This window comes from Poecilia reticulata, linkage group LG3 (assembly GCF_000633615.1).
Source record: "Poecilia reticulata strain Guanapo linkage group LG3, Guppy_female_1.0+MT, whole genome shotgun sequence".
Classification (NCBI taxonomy): domain Eukaryota; kingdom Metazoa; phylum Chordata; class Actinopteri; order Cyprinodontiformes; family Poeciliidae; genus Poecilia; species Poecilia reticulata.
The window spans coordinates 33,689,395-33,700,764 of NC_024333.1; the positions used below are offsets into that span (position 1 = coordinate 33,689,395).

An 11,370-nucleotide genomic window follows, 5' to 3' on the forward strand; every position below is an offset into this window, starting at 1 on the left:
TTCTTTGGCTACCTAGCAACTCACTCGTTCTTTGGCTACCTAGCAACTCACTCGTTCTTTGGCTACCTAGCAACTCACTCATCCTTGTGTTACCTAGCAACTCACTCATCCTTGCGTTACCTAGCAACTCACTCACTCTTTGGTTACCTAGCAACAACCTGTTGAGCAGCAGCAGTTTAAGTTTCTCCACCAATCCTCATAACTTGCTTAAAACCTAACAACGGTGTGGAGTAAAAACTGTGGACAAAACAGAAAATCTCTGTTTGGAATCATTTCAGATATTTAAAACAAAAAAACTAATAAATAATTGATAACGAATGATGTAAAACGTTTATACTGTTTGGTTTTTGTCCAAAAATGTGCGTTGAAATAGTGCATTCAAAATAAAAGAAAGTAGCCAGTTGCTGTTGATTTTTATTATTTTGAAATTTTAAATGATTTCTATTTTTCTTTATCTTGCGATGTGCGGGAATACAAAGGTTTTCCGTCACCTTAGGCGGTGTTTGGTAGCTCAAAATGACAACATTGTGATTATTCAGACATTTTCAGCCACGTTTGTGTTTTGTAGGCGAAGGAGCGTTACGCTAAGGCCCTGGAGGAGCTGAACCGCTGCAACCCTCGCTACATGGAGGACATGGAGCAGGTGTTCGACCTCAYGCAGGAGGCAGAACGGAAGAGGCTGCGCTTCTTCAAAGACGTCCTGCTGGACATCCACTCGCACCTCGACCTGTCCGCTAAAGACAGGTGGGAAGACTTTCACTTCCTCTGGGGGGGAAACGTGAAACGGTGATGGCCGCTGACTCAGAGCGAAGGCACGCAGCTCCTGCTGCATGTGGGAACATGTGTGTGTGTACACAGAGGTTAATACAAAACCTGAACCGTCGTCCATTAACTGCTGACCTCTGCTTTTATTTAAACAGGCTCAAGTTGCCATGGTAAAGTCCGAGTAAACAGGACAAAATAACTTTAAAGTAGCTTCACGGACTACATATTTTCAACAAAGTGTCTGGTTCTGCTTCTAATGTCTTTAATCTTGATGCATTTTTCTGATGCTCCCTCCCAGCTTCAACTCTTTGGATTTAATCAGAAAATTTCGGAAACAGCTGAATTTATTTTAAAAATTTAAACCCAAACTTAAAGGCCTCTCTGCTGCCCCCTACTGCTCTGCTTGAGCATTTATTTTTCAGACAGTTTCAGAAAAGGTAACAGGTGATTAAAGTGTGGCTAACTTTAAATTATTGGGGTCACAACTCAAACAAAATGGATTTTAGATTATATTTCTTTAGTTTATATGAATCTGCAAAGAAAAAAGTCAAGTGAAAGTAATTAATATGGTTTCTTAGACTACAATCATATGCTTTGAGATGAGTTTTTAATGTTTTTTTCTAATTTATTTGGAGTTTTTGGTTAAAAAATTTGTCTAAGCTGATTAAAATTTAAATCCTAGTTTTACAAGTTAAACAGTTTTAAAGTTAAACTTCCTCAGTTACATAGATCCTCAGTTATATAACTTTCTCAGTGTAATTAACTAGTAACACTTTCTAAAATCAGAGGTATTAGAAACGTATTCTGCAAAATAAACCTCAAACTTGATCATCAGGGATTTGGATAATTTAAAAAATATATATTAAAATTAAATGGAACAACTTAAAAGTTGTGAAAATATTGAATAAAAACAACAAATCTGGAAAAAAAAAACTTAATCTTTTATTAAGACTTTAGAAAAGTGCAAAAAGACAAGAACTTGGTTCAGACTAATATCATGAAGGACTTTATTGTGATGGTTTTATGGTTTTAACCAACAGCTTTAAGAACCTGCACCAGGATCTGGGTCAGACCATCCGGGCTGCCAACGATGCTGAAGACCTGCGGTGGTGGAGGAACACCCACGGACCGGGGATGAGCATGAACTGGCCCCAGTTCGAGGTGTGGAAACACACACACACACTCAGTCAGAACCGTGAAAAATAGGAATGCAAACAAGTGATCAACTTGCAACTCTTTCTTTTTAGCAGACTCTTTTTTTTTTTTTCGATTAATGGTTTATTAGATTAGAATTGGTTCCAATGGATTAACTAATGACGTCCGCTTAGACCTTATGTTGATGTTGTAGTTTGGCCTCCATCCAGCAGAGGGCGCCGCTGGTCATCCTGATTAGCGGAGCCGTTGATTCAGAAACAAATATGGCGGCCATATCAGAACGGAGAAGAAAAACGGTCTAAATCAGTGTTTCTCAACCTTATAAGCAGATATTTCAAATTCTTAAAATATCTGCTTATCAATTAATCCTTAGCCGATCAGTAAGATGAATAAACTTCAAATTAACTCATTAGAGGAGAAACGTTTAAACCAGCGGTTCAGCAGGTATTCAGTAGAACCGGGTCGCCTCTTGAGCTCTAAATCAATAATTCCCCGTTTGTAAACTGACTGTAAATAAGGAAAAAAGTTCTGCGTCGACTTGATCCAGAGTCCAATATGTGTATCTGTGTGCAGCAGGCTGAATATTAAACAGGTTTGCAGTGAATGCCTGGTTTTATGGTGGAGAGCAGTGAGTGGGGTCAGGAATGTCTCACACACACGCACACACACTTTCAGATTCATTCATCCTTCTGTGAAAATCTGCAGATTTCACCTCATATCTGCAAACATTACAGCACAAAGCCAGAAACTCCTAACAAATCCTGAATGCATTTTTCACAACAATCCTCCTTAATGGATTTCCTCCTGTATTTGTCCCCAACTTGTAGGCAGTGAAACATTACTCTCCCTCCTTTGTGTTTGAGGTGATTTGCAGTTTTGRTTGTTGCAGTACATCAGGGATATGGTGACCTGGATTCCTGCCTTTCAGCCTCCACACCTCCTACTGTGGGTGTATTAGAACGACAGCGTCTCATTTCAGAGAAACAAATGAGGCTGAAATGCTCAGAAATGTTTGCATTTCTTCCAGTCTGTTTCTCTCTCACACTCAAAGGGAAGATTGTAGATTACTGAAAGTGCATCATGAAGCTAAATATACTCTCTGGGTGTCATCTGGATCTGAGGACGGAACGTATAAACAAACATGGCGGATGCTGCCTTATAATTTTCCAAGAAAAGACAGTTTATTTCTTAAACACACTTTCGACTTGTTTGAAAAATATACTTATTTCTAGCAAAAATATAAACAAAATAACTAAAAATGTCTTAGAACTTGGATGTAAACAAAAGTTGACTTAATCTAATATTGCAAATAAAACAACATGGTTAAAAAATTGTCATCCTTGTGGACATTTGATGAGCAAGAAACGTCTCCACCACTGACTATGTTCTTAACATCAACAATTCCAATACAAAAGTAAAATTAAGTACAGATTTTGGTTTCAAACTAACTTAATTATATTCTAACTGCCTAAAGGAAAATACTAAACTGATGGAGCTTAAGATTTACAGAAAATTCAACATTTGCAGCTTCAAATTTGTGCCAGTAGCTCTAGAAAAATATTGACGACTAATTAAAAATGGATCTAAGTGAAAGTTAACTTCATCTGATCTTACAAGTTCAAAATGTGGTATAAAAAAAATATCTCCTGTTGTCGTACAGGACATTTAACAAACAAAAAACATGTCCAGAGGGAGAAGTTGGCAGGGAGAGACGCATCTCTGTCCTCAGAGGAATCTCCCAGTGTTCCCACAGTGCCGCCGCCACGCAGACAGAGGCCCATTGTTCACAAAACACACACACACACACTCCAACAGCCTTGCATTTAAATCACTAGGAACATTTTTCTTTATCCACCCTCACCTCCATCTGCCTGGAAGTCAGATGTTTAAGCCTTTCAGACTTTAAAATTTACATTTTGCTTGTTTTTCTTATACTAACATTTCAGTCTCAACTGCTTCTAAAAGAACAAACTAAACACATAAAAAAGTGGCCTAAAAAAACATCCAGCTGTTGTTTTTTTTTTTTGCAGTACATGGTTCTCTTCACACCTGTGAATTTCCGTGGCAGCCATCTTAGTAGGCAGTTGCTATGACGACTTAGAACTAGCTCTCACTCCTATCTAGCCATTCTAACCTGGATAACAGGTCACCTTTACATGTTGTTCTTGTTGGTACCTGTTGGCACATTTAGCTCATTGCACTCACCTCCTTTAGTTTCCCAGAGACAATAAAAACGTCAGTAACTTCATCCGGAGCTGCTCTCTTTCTGCACCCTGTTGTTATAATGGGCGTGCACGTTAGCTGTCTGGTGTCTTCAGAGAYGTGGATCTCTTCTGTTGTTTAGCTTTGATTCCTGTTTAGAATGAGAATAGAGAAATTAGTCATTTTATGGTTTTTTTTTTGTTTTTTTATTTGTAATCCTTTTTTACTTTTCCTCAGGTTCAGCTTGGTTATAAATCTGCTTTCTTCTTGTTCCTTGTGCAGTTTTAGGCTTTTCTGAAACATAAATTAATTAAACATTTGGGCTAAAGTGTGGAGTAAAGAAGTTATTTTACGTTTCAAACTTAAAAAACGTGTAAAACGATGAACAATTTGCCAGACTTGACAGATTTTTTTGTGCGTTTTTATGCAGGAGTGGTCTCCAGATTCAAGCCGCTCCATCAGCAGGAAGGAGCGAGGAGGAAACTCGGAGGAGAACGTCGTCACCCTCACCAACATCGTGTCGTCCGGTGGAGGAGACGCCCCACCCAGTCCCATCACTATGGAAACAGGCAGGTAGGAAAATCAAGTGCAGTCTGGTTGAAACAACAGAAATCTGCAATAGTTTATAAAAACTCCAAATTTGTCATTTGGTGGAACTGATCTGTGACGTGGCAGCAAATTGTTGCTCAGCATGATGCTGCCATTACCAGGGAATCATGTAAACATCTGAACTGTAAATCGCTCTGTCACTTAAAATCCAAAAAGAAGTGAAAGTATCCTTTACAGCACAACAAGAACTCTCCACTCAAACAGCTGAAGGTCAATATTTTTCCACTCAAATAAAATATTATTAAAAATATATAGAAATATCACGGCTTACCCCAGTCTATTATAAGCCTGGCAGCCCGCCATGCTTTATCAGCCCCCCGTCAGGCCAAGTGTTTTTTTTTGTTTTTTTTTTTTTGAAAAATTAATAATGGAAAAAAATATATATTTAAGTTAAAGTCAGATTGCAAGCATTTCTGTTGCTCTGAGCGTTTCACTGGCGGAGCAAATTTATTCCTAAAAGATAAGTTTATAGTTTATGCATTAAAAGCCAGGAGAGCGGACCAATCACACAGCTGGTGCCTCTGTGCGTTGAAGCCCGCGCTGCTGCCGCTTGATCTCAGCACAGATCGCGCGCGCCTCCTATCACTCAAACTGGACGCAGGCTGACCTGTATGGATATTTACATCAACCCCCTGTGAGGAATTATGATTCTTTAGAGAACTCTACATCAAGGTAAGAGTTTAAAACCGCCGCGTTAGCTCTGTTTGCGCAGCTCTATGTGAACCGCAGGAATAACTTGCAGTTGCTCTATCAGAGATGTGCGCTGAGGGAGCGGTGAGATTTGTCTTTGTGGAAAAAGAATTATGAGGCGTTTACATCTCAACATGCTGCCCAGCACGTGGCTCTGTCTTCCCGGTTGACCGGAGCGTTAGTGGTTAACGACCAGCACTAACCTCATGATGCAGGTTCAGCCCGGTGAGGAGCTTTCACGCTCGTCTCGTAGTGACGCATGACGCTGGTTTTATATTGTTATTGTTTTTAGTATTTTTCCGGTTACACTAAGCATTAAGCCATATCAAATGCTTTGTTTACTTAGTCAGCCAGAGTTGATGCACACGGAGATCAGAAAAACTCGGCCCTTAAAGTTGGGCAACCACAACAGCTTCTGTGTATTTAAAAAGTCAACAGACACAAAATGGAAAAGCTACTAAAGCCACATTAGCAGCAATAGTGCAAAGGATTTAGCGCATCATGCAGGGCCGGTCCCAGCCTGCTGAGGCCTGGAGCAGAGTTTCATCTTTGGGCCCCTTTTGTTGCTAAAAGCATCAGCACCTCTAACAGCTTCTGTGTTGGATTTAGTGAAATCTTGGAGAGAAGGAGTAGCTTAACTGGCCAACCTAAAAAGCAATAAATTATAATTGCTGTTTACTAAATTGTATTTGTGAACAAACGGAGCTCAAACTTAAAGATTAAACTCACAGCATCAGATTGTTACTATGGTAACAAAACAATCCAACTATGAATATTGTTCTTTGAACTTTTACAAAGTAAACTTGCCAGCTCCTTAAAATCTTACATTTAAGTGTTAAACAAATTAAAATCTTTTAATTTATATATGCTGAAACCATTAAATCAAATTTAGCAGCAAATGTTACATTTATATATCTGTGATTTGGGTTAAAATATTGGCATTTATGGTCCCCTGAAGCCCCGAGGGTCCTGACGGAGCCGCTGACGTAATTTGGATTCAACAGAAGTGCAAATAATTAATATTCATTTTAACTGTATTTTTTGATTTGTTGTTTTTAAGACTAGTTGTGGGTTTATATAGTGGTTTACTGGCAATGTTTTCCCACAACATATAATTATATATGTTATTATTATTTCATTAATCGATTATTCTGATGATTAATTGGTCTAAAAATAAAAATAAAAATTGGCACATTCTGCAGATTTTTTATTTAACCACTAAACATTTTTATGCAATATTAGAAATGCATGAAAAGATGCAAAAAACAAAATAAATTCCTTGTTTTTAAAAAAATTTATATTTTATTGCCTAAAAGGAAATAATATAAAATTTGTTTAGAGAACCCTTAATCATTTGTAGCAAAGAAAGCACATGGAGCTTATAAATATGAAAAGTTCAGTCCTGTTGGCCTGACTAAACAGGCTGATCTGCTAATTATTATTAGGATTAATAATTTATTAACAGTTTAATAAATGGATAGCAAAGGATGTTTGTTGTTTTTACAGCATTTGATAAAACTCACTCAAGTTCTGGGTAGAACATATTTACAAAGATTGTTTTTCATCTCAAATGAAAATATATGTATTTGTTTTACAGTAATTTAAAACCAACAGAAAATTTCCTTTTTTGAATCTGTATAGTCAACGATTGATTGATTACTAAATAAGTTGGGCTGATTAGTCGCTGCAGTCCTAATGAGAGCGAAGCAGCTGTAATAGTTTATGTGAATTGAGTGAAGGTTTAGTTTCCAGTTTTCCCTCATTTTAAAGCTCAACATGTTGGGATCAGCTTGCAGGAAGTCTCTGCAGTGGATTTCTCCCTCCGTTCCAGTCGGCGTAGTTAGAGCTGCTGATCTCCAGGAAGGTGTGAATCAGTCTGAGGTTGGATTTAATTCACTGTTTGCTAATAAACTGCCTATTAAAACGGATCCAAACTGGGCGTGTTTATAGTTTTCCCACTTCGTTTTAAAGGAGCTCAGCTTTACGTCCTCCCAGTTGGATTTAAGAGTCTGTTGTAGCTGCTGCTGTTGTTGTGTAAAGTTTTAAAACGACGTGTTTCTGTGGGCTGTTTAGTCCAGACGTGAAGAGAAGTCTACAATTATCCCTGAGCGTCCTGTGGGCGCGTGAGAGAGCTTGCTCCTGTTAAACCTCCCGGCCTCCCTGCGGAGGTTTTTAACAACAAACAGCGTCTAATGAGAAGCTGGAAAACTGAGTCCATGTTCTGCTCCTGCTGGGAGAGGCTGCCTCGCTTTTCTAGGATRAACATACGAGTTAGAGATGTCAAATGTTAGGAGACTAGTGCTGTCAGTCGGTTACAAAATTTAACCAGATTAATCTCATACTGATGAGTAATTATTATTTATCACTTTGGCCAACTTGTACATCCATCCATCCATTTTCTTACACCCTTGTCCCTCAGTGGGGTCRGGAGGGTTGCTGGTGCCTCTCCAGCTAACGTTCCAGGCGAGAGGCGGGGTCACCTGGACAGGTCACCAGTCTGTCGCAGGGCAACACAGAGACACACGGGACACACAACCATGCACACACACACTCACACCTAGGGGCAATTTAGAGAGGCCAATTAACCTGACAGTCATGTTTTTGGACTGTGGGAGGAAACCGGAGTACCCGGAGAAAACCCACACATGCACAGGGAGAACATGCAAACTCCATGCAGAAAGACCGGGGCCCGGAATCGAACCCAGAACCTTCTTGCTGCAAGGCAACAGCTCCACCAGCTGCGCCACTGTGCAGCCCCTAACTTGTACAGTGCATACTAAATGAAAATCTGCTTCGGTCCCCAAAAAGGCTTGTGTAGAAAAGGTCAAATTTAGTCGTGTTTGTTACAATCTGAACTCGTGTGGAGAGTAAAATTTAAACTATTTGATAGTTTCAACTTGTTTTTAGCCTAATTTCAGTTCCACGGTCTGAACCTTTAAAACTACCAGTTTTTGTTTGTGTTGCAGCTTCAGAGCTGCAGGTAAACTCTGGATCTGGAGTTTTTCATGGATTCTCTGCTTGACGTTTGTAGTTTTTGTCTCTTGGCGTCGTCCAGGGTGAAGGATTACTCTTCGGACTGGTCAGACGAGGAGAGTCCCAAGAAGGCTTTGGCGGTGAACGGCGTCGGGGAGGCGGAGGACAAGGAGGAGGAGGAGCAGGCGGAGGGAGCGGCGGTGAGAGCGCTGTACGATTACACGGGCCAGGAGGCGGACGAGCTCAGCTTTAAAGCGGGTATGAACCCAAACTGACTATCTTTATACCGCAGAGACTAATCTACAGACGGAGTTCTCAAAAAACGTCAGAGTTGACGTTTTTTTTTGTGTCTGGGACATGAGCCGTTACCTAGCAACCCGAGCTGATTCCAGCACATTTGGTCAGCTGCTTTTGCCGCTTTATGTGCTTTACAATGGCTGCTGGAAAAGACAAGTGTTTTGTAGCTGACTCATCACCCAGGATCCACTTGCTGCATTCCTGTTGGTTCTGCAGGAGACTCCACTTCTGCTTTTCAAAGATGTGTGGTTGTATAATTGCGCATCTGTTTGAAGCCATTTTCACATGGGAGTGTAAACGTTGAGTTGGTTGAGCCTGTTTGGATTTAAAGTGACAGGACGCCCTAAAACGTCTCATTCTTTCCTTTTCCTTCAGGCGACGAGCTGATGAAGCTCGGTGAGGAAGACGAGCAGGGCTGGTGTAAAGGACGGCTGAGAAGCGGACAGGTTGGCCTTTATCCCGCCAACTATGTCCAGGTCATTGCTTCCTGATGGCCCCGCCCCCTCTGGTCAACTGAGCCAATCAGAAAGCTGCACACCACCCACCAGGAACAAGTGGAGGCTTTCCGTCCTGACCCGAGGAAAATGATTCCTGCGGTTCTGAAAGTCTGTGTTTCTCATCGGAAAGAGGAGAACAGAACTATAATATCTGCCAGCTGTCGTTCAACGCCAGCAGGAAAACCACAAGTTTCTGATCGGATCATTAAACCCTCAAAAGAGGATAATCGGCAAGAGACGCATCCAAAACTGGATTTTTCTTTTACGTTTAGTCGTATTGGATCATTTCTACCAATTTAGAAGAAAAGATAAGTCAATGGTACGGCTTGAAGCTAATTAGCTTAGCTTAGCTTAAATCATGCTAAGCCCCTCTCCTAACTGCAAAATTGCATATGAGAAGCTTTAATTAGCAAATGTTCCCATTTCTACACATGCTCAACATGCCTGTATTATTTTTTTCCTCCGTTAGCCAAAGTTTTCTTGAAGCCAGCACCTAGTGGCCATCAGTGGTACTGCATGTTCAAGATCTTCCTTTTAAAAGGGAAAATGAGGATTTTTTTAAAATTTATGTGACAAAGTTGTCAGTCAGTATTTTGCATATGAGAGGTTGTAGCCAGAACAATATTGATTTAGAAAATTGAGATAAAACCTTGTGTAAATAAAAAAATAAAACGTACCATGCTAACTATGATGAAGCTAACTATGATGAAGCATTTGCTGGAAATGTTACATGTTGGTTAAATACCTGATCTCCGCTCAGGTCCCGCTGTTAGCTTGACTTTCTTTTTAGCTTCCAAAAGTCTTAAAACATGAAAATTTCTGATATCTACAAAATGTAAGATATTAATTACTGGTAACTATCTCACAGGACCCTATTAAACAAAACTGAGGAGAATTTCCTTCTAAATGAAAAGCCAAACTACAGACTGTCTCTCAGTGCCTTAGATGAAGAGGCCAGAAATGTGCATCGCCGCCCTGCTGGTTGACTTGTGGAACTACATCCTATAAATCCACAACTCCCCTCCTTATTTTATTTTTTTTTTTTTTAAATGAGGTAAATAAACAGCACAGTTCTTTTGTTACACTGACCTACCAAACTGTAAATGTGCAGCGCCGCCCTTGTGTTTGACTGTGGAACTACATCCTTTAAACGAACAGCGCCGCCCTTCGGTTTGGCCAAAGAATTGCATCTTTAAATTTCTGCTGTTGAACGGACAGAGGAAAAAAAACATTTATTTGGACTCTTGAGGATAAATTGGACTTAATTTTAGTTTTTCTGGTTATTCTGAGTTTTGGATGCAACATTTTCTTTGTTTTTTAAAAGAATTATAATAATAATAGAGGTTTGTTTATATTAACTTCTGGATAAATTGTTGCCACTTCTTAGATTTTTTTTTTTAAATATTGTTTATTTCCTTTTAACTCTTCTTCCAGTTTCTTTTTAAAGTCTGTTTGGCTGTGAACACAACAGTTTGACCTCAGTCACATGAAATAAGTAGACTTTGCTATAATTTTTTATTTTTTTTCTTGGGATTTGGTTTTCTTGTTTTAAGTTCTTGTTTGTTTCTGAGGAGAGTTTTCTCCGTCCTGCTGATCTGAGCGTAGCTACAGCTAACCTGCACACGTGTTTAAATGCTAATAAGAGATTTAAATGTTTAAAGCTACACTGCACGCACCTGTAGCATGTACAGCTTCATGTGGGAGAAATAAACAGAGCTTGAAACTTTTCAGACTCTGTTGTCAAAAGTTTGTTTTTGATGTTTTCACCACAAACTTTTAAGTAATTTTATTTTATTTTATGTGACAGAGGAACACAGTGATGCATAGATGTGAATTTGAAGAATAAGGATTCAGCATTTTGAGCTTTTACAGCCAACTATTTGCAAAGTGTGGCAGTTGTTTATATTGACCCAGATTTTGGCTCCTATGGCAAAAAGTTTGGCTGCTTTTTTTCCATTTTATTAAAATCAACAATATACTTTCTTTTTTGTAGAAAACGAATTTAAAAATAAATTGGAGATGCAAAACAAACATTTATTTGATGAAAATCAATATTGGTTCTAGTTGCTCCAAAATTAAGATGAATGCAAAAACCTTCATATTTAATATGACCTGTAACTTTTGTAAAATGTATCTAAGAAAAAAAAAACCTAAACGGTGAAAAGTGTCTATCTTCATTAAC

General features: G+C 39.2%; 1 protein-coding gene across 2 annotated transcripts in view; it reads left to right on the plus strand.

Moving 5' to 3' along the window:
* pacsin3 (protein kinase C and casein kinase substrate in neurons 3) overlaps positions 1-10,918 on the plus strand; it is a 32,420-nt gene extending 21,502 nt beyond the window's left edge. For both annotated transcript variants that reach the window (XM_008405994.2, XM_008405995.2), the window contains 5 exons: positions 569-744; positions 1,806-1,926; positions 4,553-4,695; positions 8,477-8,652; positions 9,067-10,918. In XM_008405994.2, coding sequence (XP_008404216.1) covers positions 569-744; positions 1,806-1,926; positions 4,553-4,695; positions 8,477-8,652; positions 9,067-9,182 — 732 coding nt within the window. In that variant the 3' untranslated portion in view covers positions 9,183-10,918. The remainder of the gene's footprint in view (positions 1-568; positions 745-1,805; positions 1,927-4,552; positions 4,696-8,476; positions 8,653-9,066) is intronic.
* The last annotated feature ends 452 nt before the right edge of the window (positions 10,919-11,370 follow it).